The sequence below is a fragment of the Nelumbo nucifera genome, chromosome 2 (assembly GCF_055504915.1).
Source record: "Nelumbo nucifera cultivar China Antique chromosome 2, China Antique-T2T, whole genome shotgun sequence".
In the NCBI taxonomy this organism is placed as follows: domain Eukaryota; kingdom Viridiplantae; phylum Streptophyta; class Magnoliopsida; order Proteales; family Nelumbonaceae; genus Nelumbo; species Nelumbo nucifera.
The window spans coordinates 44620359-44645225 of record NC_142650.1 but is presented as its reverse complement, the minus strand read 5'-3'; the positions used below and the strand labels follow the sequence as shown (position 1 = coordinate 44645225).

At 38.4% G+C, this 24867-nt stretch overlaps 2 protein-coding genes across 2 annotated transcripts; both read right to left on the bottom strand.

Annotated features, from left to right (window-relative positions):
- Nucleotides 1–12016: 12016 nt before the first annotated feature.
- LOC104602655 (uncharacterized) lies at nucleotides 12017–12899 on the bottom strand. Its single transcript, XM_010266432.3, has one exon. It carries the CDS (start codon nucleotides 12724–12726, stop codon nucleotides 12403–12405), a length of 324 nt encoding a protein of 107 aa, XP_010264734.1. The 5' UTR covers nucleotides 12727–12899; the 3' UTR covers nucleotides 12017–12402.
- A 460-nt stretch (nucleotides 12900–13359) lies between these two features.
- On the bottom strand, nucleotides 13360–18797 carry LOC104602656 (MLO-like protein 6). The gene is made up of 15 exons (XM_010266433.2): nucleotides 18420–18797; nucleotides 18258–18315; nucleotides 17919–18169; nucleotides 17590–17706; nucleotides 17436–17496; nucleotides 17221–17309; nucleotides 16123–16197; nucleotides 15901–15995; nucleotides 15538–15587; nucleotides 15407–15447; nucleotides 15128–15301; nucleotides 14989–15024; nucleotides 14829–14896; nucleotides 14142–14202; nucleotides 13360–14059 (listed from the first exon to the last, which is right to left on the bottom strand). Exons 1-15 carry the CDS (start codon nucleotides 18540–18542, stop codon nucleotides 13622–13624), a joined length of 1737 nt encoding a protein of 578 aa, XP_010264735.1. The 5' UTR covers nucleotides 18543–18797; the 3' UTR covers nucleotides 13360–13621.
- Nucleotides 18798–24867: the final 6070 nt, after the last annotated feature.

Genomic DNA, 24867 nt, shown 5'->3' with positions numbered 1-24867 from the left:
GAGTACGTTAAGCTTTTGGGGGAGTGACATAAAGATACATCAAAATGATGAAAAAATATACTAGGTAATTACAAGAATGCCATTGACAATCCCCCATAGAAAAATACATGCATAGCCCACCCATGAAACACACTTGGACACTAAAGTGGTGGTTGTAGGCACAATGGATGGTGCAGCGAAGAGAACACTTGTGACACTGCGACAAGTTTGTACCTCCACTCTTTTTCTCTTCTAACCACTTATTCCTTCACCTAGGCCCCTGCAAAAAATATCTGTTTTTTTTCTATTGCGTACGAGCTCACCAGATGGCACTGAAGGAAAACAAGGGTAAAGAGATCATCGTAGCAGATAACAGTGACATCGCACAACTTTTTGCACATGCAGTCATTGTAATAGCAAACCAAGAATATCCCTCCTTTGACCCAGTAGAAGATGTAGTAAATATCACGAATATTACACTAAAGGAATGCATCTTCCCCAGACAAAAGGTAAGTGCAGAGAACCTAGTCACCCATGTGAAAAACCTATGGGGAATTACCCATTCATTAACAACAAACTTTATTGAGGGAGGCAACATTGAATTTATTTTTGAATAGGAAAATGACAAGAACACTGTTTTAAATGGAGGTTTATGGTTTTATAGACAAAGTTGGATTCTACTCGAAGACTAGAAAGACTCTGTTACAAGTGTGGTTGAATAGATATGGACTCAACAAATCAAGAGAAAACACGCACATGCCAGCTCATCCAAGGTCTTTAGGTTTGGAAAAAAATATAAATAGACCTTCGTAAGACATTGTACCTGGGTCATTTCATCTTCTACCAAGGTAAGCCAATATGGATTCCCTATTGCTACGAACAATTGTCTAGAACTTGTGCAAATTGCGGATTAATAGGTCATGCTTGGACCACCAACAAGAGGCTGGACCAATAGATCACAGACTACAAAAGCTTTCTGGAAGATAGATCTATTGATAATCCAGGTGCATGGCTTCGAGCGGAGTACCGACTAGAAAAGCCACTGATAATCCCGATTTTCTCTAAGTCTACAAAGAAGCAAGAACCTTGCCACATTAGACATGGTGACCATGGCTCAGACGAGGACTCAGAAGATGGAGTTGGAGGACACAAATGGAGATGCATTGATCAGTCCGACAATGGCTACAGGTTTCAGTCCAGCAGGTCAATGAATGAGTCAGCTCCTGTCAACAACGAGTTAACTCACCAAGAAAGCGACGCCCCGATGCAGATGACATGCGAAATTCATGCAAAAGCACCATTAAATGCACCCTGCAATAATAACACAAAACCCACAAATGAAGAACATGCATCAAAGCAAAAAGCAAAGCAAGTCATCCACATAACTAACATGCACACCATGCATGATAATTATGTGGAACCCACACAACCCATGAAATCTTTCCCACCACCCCACTCAAGTTTTTGGCCACAGGAAGAGAGGACAAAACCTAAGAAGGCATCAAACTTGATAGCTGGACATTGCCTCGAACCAAATGGCTGTGAGCTCACTGCACCAATGGATCGGCTTAGAGTCTTCGACAATGGAAGCAAACTATGGGCATTGTACATCACAAAAAAGGAGGGATCGGTGCTATTGATCTTCACACAGGCAAGAAGAAGAGAGGATGTCCATTTTCAACACTGCCCGATGCCACTGCAAATAACTTCCTAATGGTTGAGAACAGTGCACTAGTAAACTTCTTCACAGGCCCAGGACCCTGTCAAGAATTGCCACCCCAACCACAACCATTTACAATTCATGACAATCTCCCTTACTGGCAACCAGATTGGATGCAAACCGAAATGCCAAAGGTGGTAAAAAAAGTGGAATGAAGCTTGTTCGTAGGGAATTTGGAAGGTGGAGGGCTCAACCAACTTGCTCAATACCTTACATCGGAACCATTCCCCCTCCCCATATCTATAGGCCAGGTAAACTCTCCCTTCGTGTATCATTTTTATTTCTCCATGTTATTATTTTCTCGCCCATATTATTCACAGCAACACTGCACTCACCCCACTACTACAATGAAACTCTATTCATGGAATATCAGAGGTGCTAATAAACCCTCCAAGCTCTGGGACCTATACAAAACAATAAGAAAAGAAAAATCGGATATATGTTTTCTGAGCGAAACCAAGATGGACATGAACAACGCTAGGAACCTGGTGCAAAAATTACAATATTCGGGTTACTCAATTCAACCATCAAGAGGCCAATTAGAGGGTTTATTATGTTGTTGGTCAGGAAACATCATAGCAAAACCTCTTCACATACAACCAAATTTTATCATCCTTGAAATGGAAAACCTTCCCCCAAACAAACCTTGGATCCTCATTTGTACATATGGACACCCTAAAAAAACCAAAGAAAATTCATCTGGACCCAATTAACAAACATCTTACAACAAACCAGCCTCCCTTGGCTTTTAATTGGAGATATCAATGATCTCCTCACAACTCAAGACCAAAAAAATTACATAAACCAAATTCCCAAGACATCAAAACATCTCCAAAATTTTGTACAACTTTTTAACCTAATCGGTATAGATTATATAGGTTTACCTTACACATGGACACACGGACAGCATGGAAGAGACAAAATCCTAGAAAGGCTAGACAGAGCTTTCACCACATACTCCTGGATAGATCTATACCCCGACTCCATAGTTCATCATCTGCCAATTACCTCATCAGACCATGCACCCACATGCTAACCATAGAACAAATCACAATTAACAGAACATCCCATTTTCATTTCTTGCCTTTTTGGATAGACCACAAAGAATGTAGAGACATTATCACTTTAGCATGGCAAACATATATACCCGGATCTCTACATTTCCAAATAGCCACAAAACTCAAAGAGTTCAAAAAAAAAAAAAAACTCAAAGTTTGCAATCATCAAACTTTTGGAAAGATACAAGACCATCTCAATAAATTGCAGAAGTAAATCTCTTATTCTCATCTGCAAAATGAAAGTTGCCAAAAACTTAGAGATCTCCAAGCCCAATACTCATATTGGAAAAAAAAAAAGAAGAAGAGGAAATATGGAGGCTAAAATCCAGGGAGCTATGGCTTACAACAGGAGATAAGAACACAATTTTTTTTTTCACAAAACAACAAAACAGAGAGCCATCCAAAACCATTTTCAATGGTTGAGGAAATCATCGGGAGAATGGACATGCAATAAAGAGCAAGTTGTTCAACTCTTTATCAATTTCATGCAAGAGGTGGGGACACTCAATGAAAGTTTGAACACCAATCTCTTTTCTTTGATCACTACCCCAACCCTCACAGAGCAACATAAAGAGAATCTTTTACAACCCCCAACCTTTGAAGAAGTAACATGGGTAGTGAAACAGATGCACCCCCACAAAGCACCAGGACCAGATGGCTACACAGCTTTTTTTTATCAACACTTCTAGGATGTCATAGGAAATGACATACATCAAATGGCGCTCCAATTTTTTCACTCCAAACATCTCCCCAAAGAAATAAACAATACAAATTTGATGTTCATACCAAAAGTCCATGACCCCACAGCTACCACACATTTCAGACCCATCAGCCTCTGCAATGTCCTCTATAAGATTATCTCTAAGTGGTTAGTGCTCAAACTACAGCCAGTGCTAGAAGAGGTGATCTCCCCTTATCAATTTGGCTTCCTAAAACATAGACAAATAACAGACAACATCATACTAACCAAGGAGATATTGCATTAAATGAGAAAGCAGAAAAAAGGAAAGGGTCTCATCACCCTAAAATTAGACATGTCCAAAGCCTTTGATAGAATGGGTTGGCTTTTTCTCAAAGAGACACTCAACAAAATGGGTTTTCCACCAAAATGGATTCAAATGATTTATCAATGTATCTCTACCCCAACATTCTCAATGAAACTAAATGGCAGATGTTATGGCCATTTCAAACTAAGATGGGGCCTTAGACAGGGAGATCCTCTCTCCCCATATCTATTTATCATGGTATGGAAATACTAACACAATTGCTAACATGTGCTGAAAGAGAAGGTCTCATTGAAGGAGCCAAGATTTGTAGGAATGACATGTCTATTACTCATTTGCTATTTGCAGATGATTGCATCATTTTCTGCAAAGCGAATGTGTCACAGGTTAAAGTTCTATGCCAAATCTTATCCATTTTTTAGTAGCTTTCGGGACAAAAAGTAAACTATGAGAAATCCTCCATCATGTTTAGCAGCAATGTCCCAAGACACCACAGAAAATTCATCTCTCATATTCTCAAGGTCAGAAAGCCTCTGCAAGGCACAAAGTACCTAGGTACCAGACTAGGAGTTTAAGATAATAGGATATCAACATATCAACCACTAGTGGATTGGATGCTATCAAAAATCACATCTTGGAACTCCAGATTCCTATCCCAAGCAGAGCACTACTTTGGTCCAATCAGTTCTACAAGCCATGCTAGTTTACTCCATGCAGACAACAATTCTCCCTAAAGGAACACTCTCCAAATTGAACAAATTGATGAGGGATTTCTAGTGGCACGTGGGTGACAGCAAGTTCAAACACACAATACAATGGAGAATAACAAATCAACCAAAACAAAATGGTGGTTTGGGCTTCAGAAAAAGCCAAGACATGAATAAGGCAGTTTTTGGGAAACAAGTTTGGAGAATGATATCTTCTCCAAACACTCTATGGAGTCGAATCATCAAACAAAGGTACTTTCCAACTTAAATCCCATTTCAGGACAAAACCACCCGCACTTCATCTTTATGGTGGCGTTTCGCACAAAAACTACTCAAAGAACTAAAGTCAAACATAATATGGAAAGTCAGTTCGGGCAGGAACATTGCAGCTTTTACGGATCCATGGGTTCCAACAATCACGGGGGTATCCTGCATCCCAGAGATACAACCATTGCGCCTCACGGAAACCATCATTTTTCATCTTTTTTGAACCCAGATCGAAGCTGGAATCACCAAATGCTGGCCCAAATTTTTGATGAACAAACATGCTCTCATATCCTCCAAATCACACAAGACCCAGAGTCTAGCCAATATAATATTTTGTGGAAACGCAACACCTCTGAAATATACACAGTGAAATCGGCATACAAGATTTTTGAAAACCAAAAACCATCATCCTCCAAAACACATTTCTCATGGAAGGACCTATGGAAACTGAATATTCCCTATAGGTGTTCAGTTTTCATCTGGAAAGTGGTGTGGAATGGTCTAACCCGGAATAAATGTACAAAATGGCTTCACCCCTCTGAAACAGACTGCCCTTTCTATAAAAGTCAAAAGGAAACAACCTCACCTCTCCTCTTTACATGCCCTTTTACAAGTGCAGTTTGGTGTGAAGCACAGGTAGGGTTGAACCCGAATGACATCAAAGAGGAAGAGGAAGTTTATATCTCCATCACAAGGTGGTGGGAAAAACTGAAAAAGAACTCACCATCGCAGGAAGGGTTGTATCTTATTATATCTCATATGGAGAGCCAGAAATGATCTCATTTACGATCACAAGAACACAAATCCAAGGAATATCATATCTCGAGCGTGGAAGTATCAATGCTTTCAAGACAAATGTTTTGAAAATATTAGCACCACCTTTCCCACAAATGTGAGAAGAAACACCCTCATCACACTCTACACTGATGGATCATATGACTCAGTCTCAGGTCTTGCAGGACGAGCTTTCATCATTCAATGCACAGATAGAGGTACAGTCTTTGCTGAAGGAGAACCATGCTGGGCCATCGACAACTATGATGCGAAAATCTGGGCTCTAATCCAAGGGCTCAAAACAGTCAACCAACTTCAGATATCCAGGATCATGATATCAAGGAGATGGATAGATCGGTTACATGGGGCACAACTATCAAGACTTTTATCTACTTTTGATCAACTACAGTTTGTACATATAAACAGAAACTATAACAAGGCCGCTCATACACTAGCCTACCTAGCATGTAAAGGCCAGATGAAAATATCTTATAACCCATGCTTATACTCATCCGTACAGTTCGGTTTACCTTAACGAAAAGGCTGACTCTTTTTCTTTTCAAAAAACAAAAAAAAGTAACAATTAATTAAACATTTAAACCCCATGTCATGAAGTATCTTGCATTCAAATTTAAAATCCTATCAATATCCATTGATAAAGATACGACGACCATTCTTCGCTTGCTCTTTGAAGCACTTTCTCATCACAGGGATTAGTAGCTAATCATTCAAGCTCTGTTTTGCCTTCATTCTGTTGGCGATCGATTAGAGCCTTGTGAAGAGTTCAAGACTTGTTAGTCCGTTTAATCCAATAAATTGGTCAAATTCAATATGTCTTGTTAATCCGTCTAATTCATTCAAATTGATTTTAAACAGAACGGGTCCAATCTAAAATTGGTTCACTGACACCCTTAGATTTAAACATACTTTCCCCTATGTAAGGAGACTAGAAACTACAAGTTGAGACTTGATATTCAAAACCTCTAACCATTTAACGTGCCATGATTTTGTAATACATCCAAATGATCATCAAACATACACTTGATACATATATGGCAGACAGAATACGAATGCTTGCTAGCTAGCCCATTAAAAAAATTGAAAAGCGACAATGGGATCCAGATACAAACTTATATTTGACAAATAACCATATGATTCTCGTCAGAGCAGAACAGCCAGAGCTGCTGTTGTGCTGTTGTGGTGGGGGCAGATACTCCTTGCATGGCGATTGAGGCACAAGAGATGGAAGTGATGATCCTTTGGCATTAGTGCTGCTTTGTGGGAAGCTAGGTCGCTGGATGTTGGTGTAAACAACTCAGCTGGTAGGGAATGGAGTTAGTTGCACTGAGCTTTATGGGAGGTCTGCACTACTTGAGTTGACTTTACGAGCTTTTATTGTAAATCACATGGTTTTTGAACCGCCGTTCATTCGAACAGTCGGACCGTTTGGCCCGGGAATCGTTTAGGCAATCGATTTCATTTTACTTTAAATTCGGTCTTTGGTTAAAAACCGTTGAAAAAGTCAACAATCTATTGATTTGAGTGGTCAAATCATTGATCTATCAACCTGTTCAACAGTTTTTGACTATTCTTTATTTTTAATTTTTTAATTTGTTTGTCAGAACGGGCCATCCGTTCAGACTGGATGGTCGGACCATCGACACGGAAACCAGTGGCCGGAACGGTTCCATTTCCGGGTCGTTTTTTAAAACCATGGTAAATCCATACTACCCTTACTAGATGCTTATTCGTGGACCTTTTGGTTGACAGTCTGAATCGGAGTCGTAATAGTCTACTCCACCTGTTTGGTTCAGATACAGATGGAAATAGAAATTAAAATAAGCTGGAATGGAATTTTATTTCTAAAGGAGGGGTAGAAAATAGCCATTCCCTCAAATGGTGAAATTCCATTTCAACAGAAATGGAATAGAATTCAGATTCCGATTCTTTAAACCAAATAGTTGGTATTGAAATAGCCCATTCTAATTCCGATTCCAGGCCCTTGTTCCCATGAACCAAACGGAGCCTTGATGAATCTTCAACCAACCAACAGAAATGGAATAGTTGGCAGTCACAAAGTTCTTTTCTACCAACCACCAGAAAAAAAAAGACCCCTTGGCATTTATTAATGAATCTTCAACCATCTATTCATGGTAGCCCCCATGAATTCTATTCAACCTTCCACCTCAACTGATATCTTCTTTGGCCCATTCCTTGCCCTTCTGAAAGCACTCAACTTGCATAAATGCAGCAAATTGTTCATTGTTCTTGTGCTTGAATTTGGCCTTTTTTTTTTGTGAATTTCCAGCTCACTGAAGTTGGCTTACAGGCTTAGAATCAAGAACCTATTGAGTTGTCCATAAGTTCTTTCAAATGCACTAGTTTCCGATAAGCCCCTTCTCAGGATATTCAAATTTTTGGACAGGCCCACCCCATCCAAATTGATAAAATCCCAATCAGACACGCTGGCGAGTTCGTTAATTTGGGTCAAAATACTAGTATAATCCTTGGATTAGGTGCAAGTGCAACATTCCCCTTAAAAGGGCCATTGGATATTTACATCTCAGCAGAAACGACAAGGATTGTTGACAATGCAGCAATGTTTTTAAAATCGAATTGGGCTGGAAGGTCGGACCGAAAACACCAGAAACTGGTTACCTGACTGGTTCCATTTCACCCCAGAACCATCTTTTGGGTTTTTAACCGTCTTTTATATTTTAAAATTTTTACTTTTTTTTGTCAGAATAGGCCATCCATTCAGTTCAAACGGTCAGACTGTTCGACCCAGAAACCAGACCCTGAACGGTTCATTGTCTGGTTCAATTTTAAAAACCTTGTAATGCAGTAAATATAATCACAAAGAACTAGCCAACAAATCATCCATCAACTCTAACTCTGAATGTGATTAACTGATAAGCCTATCCAACTTGGGAGGTTGAGGTATTAAAATGAAGAAAAGTAAAAAAAAAAAAAAAGATATTTTGGAGGATGAAGGGAGATTGAAACCAGCGTGGTGGGAAACTATGGAAATAAGATACTTAGAGATACAACAGTGGAGAAGGAAAACTGGAAGAAAATATGCTTTCAGCTCCCAAATCCAAACTCCAAAGACATCAACAGAAAACATGGCTCACCAAGTAGTACTTTTCCAAACAAGGTATAGTCATTTATCTCCCAATAATTCAAAGATGACTCAGTGTAGGAACAAACTACATGCTATATTTGATTAACGAAAAAAAAAAACATGCTATATAATATCCTGATGTAGAAATCTAAAAGCAAGGCCCCTAAAGCCAAAATATTACATTTTGCTTCATCATCAAGTATAGACAATTCATATTCTCCATTGGCTTGGTGCATATCAGAATTATATTTTCTCATAAAAATATTAGAATTATATTTTCTCATAAAAATATTAGAATTATATTTTCTCATAAAAAATATTATAACTATATTCTCTCTGTAACTTCCCAGTGTACCTTGGTGTGCATGGGTGCCACTGTAGCTATTTTCTGGCTATTTACACATCAACAAATACTCTTAGCTATTCAAAAATAAAATAAAGGGAAAGTTCCTGATTAGTATCCTGTACTTTCGGCCTAATGCCACTTTGGTCCCCGAACTTTAACATGCAACAATTCAGTACCCAAACTTTCAAAATGTATCAATCCAGTACCTACCGTTAACCAGCTGTTAAATGGCATTTGAAAAAGACACAAATGCCCTTCGAGTGTCACCTAACTTTTTATCAACCATCCAAACATTGACAAAAAATTAACAGTCCTAAAATCCTTGCCTCTTTTATTCAAGAAAGTTGGGGTCCAAAATGTCCATTGAGACGTGACCCCAACTTGAATAGAAGAAGCAGGGATTTGGGATTGTTAAATTTTTGTCAATGTTTGAATGGTTAATAAAGAAAATTAGATGACACTTGAAGGGCATTTGTGTCTTTTTCAAATGCCACTTAACGGCTGATTAACAGTTGGTTAACGGTAGGTACTGGATTGACACATTTTGAAAGTTCGGATACTGAACCAAAAGTGGCATTAGGCCCAAAGTACAGGGTACTAATCAGGAATATTCTCTTAAACAAAGTTTAAGAGACTCCCCCTTTGGATGTGCAAAGCTTATTTACTTCCATGCCTAACGGGTTAACCAAAAGGGCCAAGATCATGTGGAGATGTGGTAGGGCTGCAGTGTGTTGGACTGTTTGGGAGGAGAGAAATTTAAGGGTATTTTCTGATGAGGAGAGAAGCCTGGAAGTTATTCTGGAAAGTATCCACATTAGGGTGATTCACTGGTTAAAAACTTTGGAGCTGTTTGTAGTGTTCAGTTGATGACATGGCCAGAAAGTGGAAGGAGATTGCGGAGTTAGGCTCAATCAGGAAGACCTCAAATTCCTGCTGGACACCTCCACCTCAGGGATTTACCAAACTGAATTTTGACAGCAGCAGCATGGGTAATCCAGGGCCCTCCGGAGCTGGGGGAGTAATAAGGGATGAAAATGGGAACCTGCTAGCTATGTATTCTGGTCCAATTGGGGTGGGTGATTCTCTGAGGGCTGAGATCCTAGGAGCTCTTGAAGGGATTCAAAAGGCTAAGGAAACGAACTGTAAAAAACTGATCATAGAAGGTGATTCTGAAATTGTAGTAAATTGGCTAAAAGAGGACAGTTCTACACTCTGGAAATATAGCAACGAAAAGAGGAAATTCAAGTGGCTCACCAAGGATATTGAAATCCATTGTACATGGATAGTGAGAAGTGCTAATGCACTGGCAGATGGTCTAGCTAGGCAAGGGGTGAACAGAAACTCAATGTTTTGGGCTGTTTTGTAATTGTTTCATGAATTCGGGTTTATAGGGTATCTAGGGGTTAAGATTTTTTAGCTCCTTACCTTGTAATTTAGCTTTTCCTTCTTATTAATAAAATTCACTGTTACTGATAAAAAAAAAAAAAAAAAAAAAACTATCAACTCTTAGCCCATCATTTCCACCATCTCTTGGCCATCTTATGATAAACATCCAGGAGCAGACCGTCGGCATTTGCTTTGTTACTAGACTCTATCAGTCTTCTTTGATCCACTTAGAAGTCATCTCAGCTTGCAATGGTAAATTCTTGCTATTACAACATCAAATGTCATTGCAAACCAAGAATAGGTCCAACATCCAATTCCTCTCTGCAAATTCATTTCATTCATGCATCCCCCTAAAAATACTATCCTTGTTTCAGATTCTTGAATTGATAGACCCTTTACAAAATCCCTTCCAAAGCTTTTATTTAGTTTTACCTATGTTGCATATGTACTGATCATATTCCCCTGACACAAACTTAATTGATATAGGTTCCATGTCTATTCAGTTAAATGTCTATGATTTCATTTATGTAGAATCTTATTTACAGTATCTCTACCCTATGTTTCCTATTACCCTTTCCTCTGTACAAAGCTCAGTACTCTTTGCTATTAGTCTATAACATTTTCAATGATGCAAGAAACTAGATTCACAATCAACTCTAAAAAAGATGTAGCAAGGTGATGCTTATAGCCATCAAGAATTATGACTAATTTGTCAAACAAAATCACACAGAACTTTTCAGCAATGTTAAAACAGTAGAGGCCTGCTCACTGTGCTGGTAATTACTAGTTGTAAATTATGCAGGCTACTTGTAATTATCAATCAATAGAAGATTTACTTGTACAGCATTTGATTTATCCCTTCATCTCTGTCCTTTCCCTGTTAGTACTTCTTATCCCTAAATAACATAAAGTACTTGGAGAAAAGCATGTGACCATTACAATAACTATGTATTTCTCCAAGTAACAGTAAATGTATATGGACAAGAAAGGAATTGCAACCACTAAATATATAACAAAGTTCATTTCTAAGCAGGAAGAAATTTGAACAGCCCCTATACGGTGTATAAGGGAAGCCTTTGAGTAAAGAAACAGAAGCACTTGGTCATGGTGACAGGACAATAACTCAGCCATGAAGCACACCCAGAGATGTGTGAGAATTACACCAGCAAAAAGTGCCTGAAAATATCATTAGTACTAGCTAACTTAACTGCAGATATGTAAATGAGAGTTTCCACTTGATCGGAGAGAATCCCTACTACATGGATTGAGCAAATAAGCTATGTTGGTTGTACCATTCGCGTAAAAAATCCATCATCCGGCATTACTTCCTCTTCCTATGCATCATTATTAGAGTTCCATTTGTTTGCACTGGAAGTTCATTTGCACTAGTAGAAATGGATGGGAATGCAAATGAGAAGAGTGCAAGTTCTGGTTATTTTTAGCTCCAGGTTTCACTTTGCTTTGCTTCAGGCTCTAGTGCTCTACTTCATTTGCAATGCAAACAAATAACACAATGTACAAACCTGAAACAAAAGTACATCATAATTTTCTCTCAACTCATTTGCACTATCAAACTTTTGCATCAGTGCAAATGAAAGTGCACTGCAAATAAACCAAGTACTACAGAAACCTTCTCAGGCAAGAACAGGTCACAAAAGAAAAACGGCGATAACCTACTAAAGAGGTTAATTACGACTAAGTTTTCCGATCTCAAGAGGTCATTAGCTCAGGGGAAATACAACAAATAAAACCAAATCGATCGACAGACGCGATTGAAAGGGTTCAGCCATATGTGCCTCCATCATTCAATCAACGATTGCCAAATCAGCAAAGCAGAACTCTCCGTCTCGTTTAGAAGAACATCAAGGGCAAACAAAAGCACTATATAGAAGAGACCTATAAACTAAAGACCAGACTAAGGAAATAAGTTTGAAACATGGAGGAAATTTACAGTGCAAAATACGTGCGATCCGATGACCAATTGAGACCTAATTGCATCTGTTTAAGATGGATAAGATCAGAGAGTCGACTCTTGAATCAAGCTCCGCCACCAGATCTGTAGCGGTAGAGCTTACCGAAGACGTGGAGAGCAGTAACGAAGCCGATGAAGCAGAGGCTCATAACGAGGACGACAGTAGGAGTGATCTTCAAGCCAGGGGCATCGTCGGTGTAGAACCTCAACATGTTGCTTCCGCTCCCGCCACCGCCAAACCCGCCGGATCCGCCTCCACCGCTGGCTCCAACTCTCCGGCGCCGCATCCCTGCTGCCGCTGCGGCAGATCCGCGCGGCGCTATGCCGACGACACCCGGCCGACCAGACGTTGAAGACGAAGCCTGAGACTGTGATGCACCTCTGGCCATTACTGTTTGTTCCTGTTGCGGCTGTTGTTGTCGCCGAAGAAGATCCGACAACTCAAACACCCGAGAGAGAGAGAGAGAGAGATGGTACTGTGTAACGCGAGACAAGGATCTCTTTCTTGGGTAGTTCGTAGTGTGTAATAAATGTTTAATCCGCTTCTTCGTACATATCGCTCTACCGGAAAGTCTGTAGATACTATTCAAATTACCCTTAGATTTGAATCTAGGGACGCCATTAGTTATGGCCCATAATTTAAATTGATCTGTTTTGTTTTTCACATCTACCATACCCAAAACCTTGCTAGTGCCTACACATAATAATTTGGGATCAAGTCAACTCTGTGATCATACTCATCTAATCTTTTCTTAATTCTTATTGTATTGATAATAATGTTAATGCACATGTGGATGTGGGTGTGGGCCTTACCGCCTTAGCACATGCATAACATCTACAGTGGCCATCCTTGGGTTATTTCTATCAATGAGTTGGGCCTGGTCCTGGTATTGATATAATATTCAGTCAAATGTATGCAGCTGTATTAAAGTAGAATGCCAAGGCCAATGTTTTCCGTTTAGAGCCTTCAAATTAATTTGCGCCAATGAAAATAAAATTGCACTACAAACAAACTAAGGAGGCGTAACTCGTAAGTGGAATTTGTATTCAATATTGTGGAGATTCCCAGAGATCGGTGTATACAAAATAAGCATTAGTAAGTGAAGTACAAACGAAAATAATCATCGTTGATACATGGTAAAAAGAAATTAAGATTTGTGTGTCCATTTTGTGGCAAAATTCCTGAAAGAATAAAGATGCACACCATTCATCCGAAAGGCGTTGGTTTGAATTTCCGAATAGTCTCCTCCAAAGTGCTCACCTCCCACCGTTGTATGCACATCATCAACTCTTGACGAAAGAGAAGTCGGCAGAGCTCATTTCAATTACATGTTGAGTATGTACAGGAGGAGCCGTAGGTGGAGTGGTGGCCTCAGCCTCATGGGCTTCCCTGTCCTGTCCTCCCAACCAACGTTCATGGTGGTGGTGGTGATACGACGAGGGGGAGGGCGTCCCTTCACCCTCCCGTTGCTCATTGTCCAAGTTTGAGAATCTAGGAGACGTATGAATGCTGTCGGCATGATCACTGCGATGGGTGTTAAGCAACAGATGAACCGGGGAAAAGCCATGCCTAGGGGTTGTTGGCCTACTGGAAATGGGTGTCACCGATCCTGACCGCCCGTGGCCGTTCTGTTTTAGGTGCTTCCTCGCTCTGTGGTGCCAATTTCGTAGTGCTGTGGCCACTCTTTCGTTGAATATGGTAGGCCTCATACTCGAACCCATCTGTTCCCAATATTTATTCATATATATTGCGGTAGAGGATTTAGAATTCTAAACTGATCAGGAAATCAAATTAACAACTGACCTGTGTTACCAAGGCGTAGAGAGGGAGAGTGACATAGCTACAGAGGATCTGTACCAGTACCCTGTCCATTCATCATCACCAGTTTCATACTATTAGATTTTCTTTCTTTCTTTCTTTCTTTGTTTTTTTTTTTTTTGTTGTAAATAAATTCATTAACAAAACAATACCTAAGGGATATGGTTATGGTTGAGAACGGATCTTTTCCTCACACCACGGGATATGCCTGGCTGACTGGCTCCCTTTCGAGAGATTCTTGGCCAGATAGGCATGGTCTTGGTCCGCTACAGTATGGGCAGCCCGAAAAAGTGGGCCATACCGGCCCACATTACACCACTAAGTTGCCCAATTGCACGACACGAATACTCAAATAGGGGTTAGCATCGGGCCAGGCCTAGGCAGACCTGGACCTAGCCTGAGAAAAAAAGTTTGGGGATTGGGCCAGGTTGAAGCCCGAATTGAATTTGTACAAGATTGTGGTCAGTCCGACTTATCACGCACTGGACCTAGGTCTGGATCTGTGCTCGGGTGAACCCAAACTTAAATGGGGCTGGCCAATGCTTGGGCTGTAAAAGGCTCAGTTTAATATTTGAGGAGGTTCCAAGCCGCTTAAGGAAAAAAATGCAATGATGTATAAAATGAGAGAAGGTGAAGCATCCCCATCTTAATTAAGTCTTATTAAAAGCTTACCCCATTGAGATTCTGATAACCAGGTCTTCTGTGTGCTCATGAAAGCAAGACTTGCGCCCAAATTCATACTGAAACAGAAAGCAAATAGAGGGTTAATAAGATTTAAGATGGTGTGTTGAAGGAGTAAAACAAGTGAATTGGATCAAGTCAGATGGCTTACCCAAGTCCATACGAGGAAAGCCAGCTGGAAGGCATTCTGCAAAGGCGTACGTAACCAGAAAACAATTAAAAGTCAGCAAAGAAAACAATAAGCACATGGAATGGAAGAACATGCCTGGAGGAGAGAGAGAAGAGAGCACCTGAAAAAGAACGAAGTGGATGAGATAGAGAATGAGGCGGGGGCGATTGAACCAGAAGAGGTCATCGCCCGGTTCAACCACTGGGACACCTTTGACCACCTCTCCTCTCTCCTGAATTCTGAGCCCCATCTTTGTTATGACCACCTGTAGCTTTGTTCCCAGCAGCAGAATGATCTGCAAATTAAAGGCCCAGTCAACGATCAATATGCATCATCTATCACCTACAACCTACTGATCACGACGGATTTGGGGAGTCGATGCGCAGAAAATGAGACTTACAATCAAAGGAAGGAAGGGTAGCCATAGATAAGAATGCCAGTCTGCACACAACATTCATTAATAGTCTTTGGGCAAATTCATATGAATTGGAACCAGCAATCTACAACTTAATAATGGTCTAATTTCCTTACCATGTGTGTTTAATAATAAGAACAGCACCGCGAAGAACCAAACTGTCGGGCTATACACATTCAGACACAAAATGTCAAAAAAGTTAGTTTCCATGTCAGATAGATAGAGAGAGAGAGAGATGTGATGACAGCTTAAGATTTAGGTTGAAGGATTCTTTGAGATAGTATCAAAAGGTGTTTAACCAAATGGTTTAGTGTTAAATTCTTGTTCTCCCATTATAATTAATTAAATTTCAGGACAAACTATGCTTGCTCTCACTTCAAGCCCGATGGACTTTTGCGTGAGGAGATGAAGTAGAATAAAAGCATATCGAGGAACCACCTCATATAACAGCTTAAGCTTTAGGTTGAGTGATTCTTTACCTTATACCGACTACAACCTTGAAATCTTCTTCAAGAGATCTGTTAATGTACTTCTGAAAGTCAAATTGGGTGTGACTTTGAGGGGCCAAATGTGCCTGAAATACCCACGGAACAACAAAGGAGCTGGTTTAATGAATGGATGTATAACAAAATTTCTATTAATTCATATATGGATTGCATTTTGTTATGTATAGTTATATGATAAAAATCCAGCTTAATTACCGTAATGAAGCCATGTCTCAGGGTCAAGTAGTCAACCTTTGGAACTGATCTGACAAATTGCCTGAAGAAACAAACCTGCAAATAACAAAGTTGATTTATTAACCACATAACCCAATAATATATAATAATCTTGAGAATTGGGGAGCTGAATTAAAGAATGATTTGGGCGGATCCCATCTTTTGAAAAAGGGGTGCATATTTTATATATGCCCAAATCAGTCCTGAAAAATTGATGTTTTCTTTGTTGGGCGTTATATTAATGTTAACTTTGAGGGGTTGGTTTTACATTACAAACAATAGCCAATTTTGTTTTCAAAATCCATTTGATTTCTACTTGCGTCATCCCTCATCCCTCCTGTTAATTAAATTGACCGTTACTCATTTAAAAGGCAAAACAGACCGTTACCTCCGTTTTCGACTTGTCAGCCTACCTACCTACTTGCGTCATCCTTCCTGTCTCAAGACTTATGACCCTAAATAACCAATAGATGGGGAGTGGCGAGTTTATTTTATAATTATTATTAATGTGCTACCACGTCAATAATATCTACTTGAAAAGGTCTTGGTTCTTTTATTTGTCCCGTCACACTGACTAAGCTTGTTAATGTCAAGGCCTGAAGAGACTGACTGGAAGCCCAGTCGGGGACCCTGTAAAAGCCGGGCTGGATTAACATTTTAGGTCCAATTCATGTGAGATTGGGTTGGGTAAAGGCTTTTATACAAAGTTCTTGGGTTGGCCTGATCCATAATCATCTTGGGTCATTAGTCGAATTCTTAGCCCATAATCACCCTGGTTAATTCAATTGATGATGGATCCTCCCTTCACTAGATACTTCTCCCCCACTCTACTAGCTAGCTAGACTACTACCCTTAAAAAAAAAAATAATTAAAGAGAGATCAATTCCGTTTCTATTTTAATCTGGTAAAGAAATTAAAAACCTGTTCAGACTTCAGGGATGTTCGTTTCCAATTTACATGAAGGAGCATAATAGAAACTCCTAATAGTGTGGATGCCAAATATTAATTATTAATACAAAAAAGAATTTTCTGAAATTTAAGATGAAAATTAATTAAATCAGGGATTTGTTGTTTTTTTACGATCCAGAGGAGAGCCGGGGTCTTGCTCCAGAAACTCAGATGCCTTCGCCCGAAGGATGTTTCCCGTGCGAATCTGAACCTCTCCGGGTCTGCCACAGTGCCACACCAACAAACAACATAGGAAAAAACCCAGCTTTATCACACGATGATTATAGAGCATTAATTAATTAGGACAAACAGGATTAAATTAAGGATCAGATCATCTACTTAATTACCATGAGAGAACTGATATTCAATCGTCTTGGTTTCCCTTTCCCACGCTTTCCATCTTCTCATCTGCCCATCCAAACAACACTTTGGTCAATGTTTCCTTTTCTATTTTTTTGATTTTTGGTCCCTCAACCATGAATGTGATTGAATAGGGCTGACCTTGAGTCTACCCAAAGCCATGGTGATGATGCAATAGAGCACATGAAAAACAGCCAGAACGAAGATGAAAATGTGAAGTTGGTGGATACCCTCTGACGACACAAATGGTACTTTTCCCTGCAAAAAACCAAAAGCCGTGCATGCATGCATATGAGCTCAAAACATACCAGAGTTTTGGACACAACTCCAATTTAACTTTTCATTACTACATGATCAATTAAATTATATATATATATATATATATATTACGAATTTTATATGATTGTTTTGTTGAATGTTGACGAAGCACCAAATATATGGAAATTAAAGATGAAAGGAGTGAGTCACACCTTGGCTGCACATTTGTCAGTTCCTCCTGCGGCTAAGACACGGCGGAAGCTCCCACCGGAGTCTGCAATCATGAGAAGTCTCCGGTGGTGCTCCTCCGGGTCATCGCTTTCTTTCTCCGCATCTAATTTTGCCTCTTCTTTCTTATTACATGGGTGCCAGCTATTTCCTACCGACTTTGGTATGCAAATCTCCGAGATGAGTCCTTGTCCTACCGTGAGGAGCAAGGATATGAATCCCAGTAACATAAGCTCTTCAGAAGCAAAACAATCATTGTCAGATTAAGTTCAATTTAAACAAGAATTACGTGTTCATGAAGCATATATAAGAAGATGCCCTACCGGATTTAATCTTTTCGAGTGATTCATATAGAGCTCGCTTGTGTCTTTTTGTTAACCACTGCAAAGAAGAGGAAGAGTTAATAATATTATTCTACCGATCGATTCTCGTTTGGTTTTGTTTTGGAGAATTCCAGCTGTAAGTCCTTCGACTTTTTATTTTACCTTTCCAATGAGGTGAATGATGTGTTCAATTATAATCGAAATGGCAACCAGCACGAAACAGACAGTGGCAACTGCCCATGTCGGCGTCTCCTCCAAAGAACGACCACCTCCGTCTCCGGCCATCCTTTACAAACCTATCTATTTGTCTGCCTCTCCTTGCCACTACCGTACGTCCTGGGATAGCTCAAGTCAAGTCGCCGGGAAGGAAACAGTAGGGCAGTGGTGCGACGTTAAAATCGAAAGACCCAGAGAATTGATTCCGGAAAGACCGACTCTGGTCGACTGCACTTGCTGCCTGTTTTACATTACACCCACAGAGAGAGAGAGAGAGAGAGAGAGGTGATTGTTGTGTATTAAGGAGAGCGCGGAAAACTGCGTCTATATAAAAGTCTGAAAATGATGCCGAAAACTAAAGGAAATCAATATGATTCGTGGAGCAAGACGAGGGGAGAAGGAAGGGCTGAGTGGAGGACTTTGACTTTGAGCCGCGTCTGAGAACCAGAAATTGTAAGTGGACCGGACTGAGCATGTGGGCCGGGTCGGGTAGGAGATGCCTTGGATCACCGCCCCCAAGTCTCCACTCCTGTATTACCAAAAAAAAGAAAGTCTCCACTCTTGAATAAAGAGCAAAAATGAGAAAGACCCATTGGGATTGGGTGGACTTGGTGCATACTCTCTAGCTTTGACCGTAGATTTTCGAGCGCACCAATGGCGATTGTGGGGTGCATGGTGATCGGGTAATAAATTGTTACCCGTCTGATCGGGGTTAGGAATTGTATCGGTGGGTCCTCTTGTCTTGGCTGACTGAACGCTGGCTTCGGTCAGTGCAAGCCCATGCTCACACCTTTCGAATAGTAAGTTTTTTTGTTGGTTTCATGGGGCTACATAACAGGGGTAGCCCATATTACCCCCCCAACCCTTGGTGGCAGCGGGATTTAATCCCAAGTCTCTACTCTGACAAGTCAAGAACCTACCAACTGAGACATCATCAGTTGGCAAATAGTTTATGTTCCTATGAAATAAAACACATAAATATGGAAATGTTCCCAATCTAAGACTCTAAACGCTGTATAAATGAGCTTTGCACTGACTGAAGCCCAATTCAATTCTCATTGGGGTTAGACTTGGTCTTTGCCGAATTTCTCTTTCATCCAGAACTGGGGCTAATCTCATATCGAATTCCGATCTTATGGATCATATTAAATTTATAAGTTAAAAGTTTTTAATTAAAAGTACAGATGAGTTCGTGGGGTTTTCTAATACAAATATTATTATTTTTTAGTTCATTTAATTTTCTCATTAAGTTTTATATATAAGTTATAAATACCTATTTTTTTCTCATTAAATATTATGCTAAAAGTATTTTTTTTCATCAATAAATACTACCAATTATATCTATTTCTAATACATTTAACAATATATAAGAACATATCATATGTGCTTGGGCTGTGGGTAGGGGGAGCCAAGTATATTGGTGGGGGATCCTTGCCCCCCTAGGGGTGTCAATTGTATTCGAAAATCCGATTTTGAATTCGAGATTCGAAACAATCGAATCAAATTCAGATAATTTGAATATCTAATCGGTCGAATTCGGATATGACCTGATTTAATTCAATAAATATCCGAATTCAATCGATTATTTAATTCTTATATATAATATATAAAATATTTAAATGTTTTGTAAATTTATATATAAAATAATTTATATACTTTATATAAATAAAATATTTATTTTATATATTTATTAATTACCTAAAATAATTAATTGGTCGAATTCGAATCAAATCGAATTGAATATTCAAATATTAATTTTCTATATCTATTGGATATTGAATCGAATTCGGGTATCAGATTTTCTAATCGGATTCGAATTCGGATATTGCCTAATTCGATTCAAATTTGATTCGTTTACACCCCCCGCCCACCTCCACCACCAAAAAAAAAGAATTTTTTTTGTTAAAACCATTCTTTACATGGTTACTTAGTGAAGGTAGGGTCAAAAACGTAATTTGGATCCTTGGCCCCCGTAAAACTTGAACTAAAATGTAAAGTATCACTTGGAGTGCACTTTCTAAGACTCCTCTAACTCCCAAAATTATATACGTATATGATCCACATCAGCCATAAGGTGCATATGACCCACAACTTATGGTTGGTTTGGGGTGTAATGATTAGGTCCCACAACCTAAAATACAAATACTAGAGTTTAGGCTGTCTGCTAATTCGCTCTCTTTTTTTTAACCAACCCAAAAAGAAACCATTCTTCCACTAGGTGTTGGACAAATAATTCAAGCAGTTAAATTAAAATGGATCAAATCATGACATCATAGTTAAATAATTATGAAAATACATGTCAAAGAATATATATATATATATATATATATATATATATATATATATATATATATATATATATCAGCCAGTTCCTATCATGCATGACTAAACTTTGAATTTTGTTTTTTTATTGTGATACTAAATCTTTTCTTGATCCCATTTCCGTATGAGTTAAAGAAAATTGAATCAGATAACAATGTCATCAAAAGAAAGAAAAGAATAAAACAGTCAAACAAAGGTGAAAGTTATAACAACAAAGAAAGGAATATATATTAAGTGTTAAACGATTGAATCAAATTACATACAAATAAAAGATTGAGAGTATGCCCATTCAATTCGATGTGAAATCGATTCAGCAAAATAATTCCATATAATCTCCATTGCCGGTATATATGGAATTCAAAACAATATTTAGTTGTTGCCAGATATAGAAAGTTAATTATAGAAGGGATATCATTTTCTAAGAAATCATTTGTTTTCTAATGTTTAGCTTGTAGCCAAATGAAGTCAAAATTATATTTGAAAACCAGGTCTAAATAGGATCATATGAAGCTAAGCATGTTTCATAAAGGCATCAACTTGATTTAACCTTAATTTACATTCAATATAGCATTCCAATTGGTTACCACTTTTATGATTATTGATTGGTTATCAGTTATAACTTCTTTTATGATTTCAGTTTATTTTAGTTTTTTAGGTTTCGGCCTTTTTACTATTGTATTCTATTATGATGTCGGATCAACATAATATTAGGAAAAAAAACTTATAACCAATCAATTGACATCATAAAAGGGATAACCAATCAGGTGGGTTTCATTAAAATTGATCAGGGGGCATGGGTGGGTTGATTGGTTAAAACCTTTCTAGTATCATGCCTTTTTGGCATCATAGATTTTTCCTTTTCTATTCTAGTTGAACTCTTTATGATAAAGTGTATCCACAAAAAAAAAAAAAACAAAAATCACAATCTCCAATTATCTAATTAAGCTGTTCCAATATAGTTTCCCACAGTGTTTTAGTGGAATCAAATAGATCAATCCATGATATCATAAATCAAATAATTAAAATATGATAAATAGATAAAAATGTAAAGAAATAAAAAAATATAGATTTTTTTTCAAGAAATATATTTAGCATATCTCTAATACTATGTATGTGTTTGGAACTGTGGGCATTTATTTATTAAATGTTTGTATTTGATTTGTTTGCAAAATTGAGAAAAACAATAATGAATCCGTTTATTGCCACTTAGGCACCATTAGGCACCACAACAGCAAAACAATGAATAAATGTTTATCTAAAAAAATACTGTTTCAAATATTTTTTGTTTTTTTTATTTAGTTGGGCATTTTATGGGTGTTTTAAGTAACACCTCATAAAGTTGTTTTTCACCTCAGCTTAATGCGCACCACATCAGTATTTTATTTCATGAAATGCCCAAATGTTAAAGAAAATGAAAATTTGACATTTTCCCAAATATCGTATTGCACATAAATCAAAGCATTTCAATTTTTTAAAGATTATTTGATATACAACCAAACCAAACAATAATTTCATATGCCATAAATGCCAACACCTATGTGACACTGATGTCATGGTGTTTTTTCAATAAACGTCTATGAACCAGACATAGTCTTAATCACCTTAATTTATTAGTCTACTAAACTGGGTCCGACTGGTTGGTCCGGGTTGGTTAATTTGAGTTGGTATCTTTTTTGTTTTCTGATAACAATTCGGCTTCTAGTTGGTTATTTTAATCCAGGCCCACCCATTAAGCAGCAGCGTCAAGCCGCTTCCTTTCTACTTCTTCTTTAGGCGTGGGGATTGGACGCATTTTAAAGTTGAAAGGGCGTGAGTGGGCTTAAACTCAACTCAATGGTTCCGACTTCCGGCTGGACTCACGGTCTCGCACTTTTTGTTAAACTTCCAAGAAGTGAAGGTGTGAGCTGCCGTGCCGAAGGAAGTGGTAAACCTTGACTTTGACCCAAGAAAGTTGTCTTTGGCATCATCCTCAACTAGCATCTTCAGGATCAGTTGATATTTGTCCATGATGGCCGGTGGTCTGTTTGGGAGGGTTCTGCATTGATTGAGCTGCTTCAAAGAAATTACCTAAAATAACTTTATCAGAAAGTTAATTTTTTGGATTCAGATGAGTTCATTTCTGTCTTCCTGCGTTTCTCAGCCGTTGTCTGAAAAGTGAAAACCCTCACAAGCTGCGTTGCAGATTCACTCATAAATGGGCCTCTTGCCAATTGGTCTTGGGCTCTCAAAAGTGAGAACCACCTGCTGCAGCGAGCCCAGGTGAATATTTCAGTAAAACCCTAAAACAAAGGGCTCATTTGTTGAGGCCCCGAGCCTCTCCTCTTGCCTTCGGGAGTGCTGGTTCTGTGAATGAGGAAAAGGGATTTCAGTACTACAGATTTGAAGAATAGAAGAGATGGCCCACCATGGGCCCGCAACCACAGCCAATGTTATGACTTCTGAGATGACCTTTGCCCATGTGTCTTCTGAGTTCTGCCATTTAAACAATTTTGTTCAACTTTAATTATAGTATGGTTCTAAGCTTTGATCGAATTTTACCAAACCATTTCAGTTATGGCAACCAAATGAAAATTTTTGAACTTATTTATTCTGGCAACCTGCCAGGTTAGGACAGAGACATAAAATAAAAATGGTAGAAGCTTAATCCATTGACAGAGATCCTAAAAACAATGAATGATTAAATACTAGTAAGATAGAGGATGCCCTACGAGATCAAGGCTTTATAAGGAAAAAAGGTTGTAAGCCTAACAAAAAATAAGAATCACTATGGCACTAATGTATAAATCCTTGAGGTCGAATAAAGATTATCACTCGTTATATTCCATTTGAAATTGTTGGATTTTAATTTTATTAGAGATTAAATTTAATGGAGTTTAATTTGAAAAAATACATTTGTATACATGTCTTGAAAAATAGTTTTTTTTTTTATTAAAATTGATTTTTTTAATTCGTCCCACATTGAAAAATTACAAGACTTGTATTTAGTTTTTAAATAGTAGTTTATTTACACTCTTTGAGAATAAAGAAGAGAGTATGAAAGCTTGTTACCATGCAATGTGCGCATGCATGTGTAGCGCAATGAGGTGCACTTTGCTTGCACCCATGTGGCTTGTGAAAGGTAACTTTTACCCCAATTCCTAACAGAAATTATAATTAGTTTTTCGAGTTTTTTGGGAGTATTGCTCTCTTGTATTGTTTCATGGAGATTAGCTTTCGCCATTACATCACCATGATCTTGATGTAATGACCTAGCCCCCCCTACAAATTTTATTAATAAATTTGTCCTTAAGAAAAGCATTTATTTTACATAAAATTTGGAAACCTTTACAGAAACTGTGATTTCATCATATATTTCACCAGAAATTCTGCTTTTTTTTTTAAAGAATCTATAACATAAATAATGTGAATACAAAAAATATTGTAAAATTTAAAAAAAAAAAGTTACTTTAACAAACTGAGTACTCATTTGGTCAGTTGAATGTGGCATTGGAACTCGACGTGCAAAATTGTCCAAGAAATTTATTTACGTGTTAATTATCTCAATGAAGTGGTAATTAATCAGTTACTGTAGGTAATTATGTAATGTGTTGATACAGAAATCCCTATTTAGTATTGACATTAATGCTTAATTAATGCTAGCCTACATCATATGCCATGAATTTTGGCTGCACTAAGGGGAGTGTTCAATTTATTGAGAGGTGGTTGGGGGGAGCAGGTCAAGCTGGGTGGGCTAAGAAATGCTCATCTGGATAACAACCATTTAATTATTAATTGATTGATGGGTGAGTTTTTGTTGCCATTATGGCATGCTAATGCCAGTGCGTCCATGAATGAATGGAGCTCAGAATCTTATAATTAGTTGATGACCTCCTTCTTTTCTCTCTCAAACTTTTTTTTTCTATGTACAGAGATGTAATGCCCAGGAAGTCAGTCAGTCAGTCACCCACCAATGCTTGCTCTAATAGAACAAACTTATTAATGTCGATCACTGCCTCATTGAGATATATAATATAGGATAGGAAAACAAATTTAGAAGAATATGTAGGAGAGAGGAGAGGGACGTGGGTGTCTA

What these genes read in the sequence shown, in the direction of transcription:
- LOC104602656 (XM_010266433.2), bottom strand. Translation starts at nt 18,542, where the DNA reads ATGGCCGGAGACGGAGGTGGTCGTTCTTTGGAGGAGACGCCGACATGG. An exon ending in TCATTCACCTCATTGGAAAG is followed by an intron (nt 18,316 to 18,419) that starts GTAAAATAAAAA and finishes TCTTCTTTGCAG; the next exon opens with TGGTTAACAAAAAGACACAA. An exon ending in AAGGTTGTAGTCGGTATAAG is followed by an intron (nt 15,588 to 15,900) that starts GTAAAGAATCAC and finishes GAATGTGTATAG; the next exon opens with CCCGACAGTTTGGTTCTTCG.
- LOC104602655 (XM_010266432.3), bottom strand. Translation starts at nt 12,726, where the DNA reads ATGGCCAGAGGTGCATCACAGTCTCAGGCTTCGTCTTCAACGTCTGGT.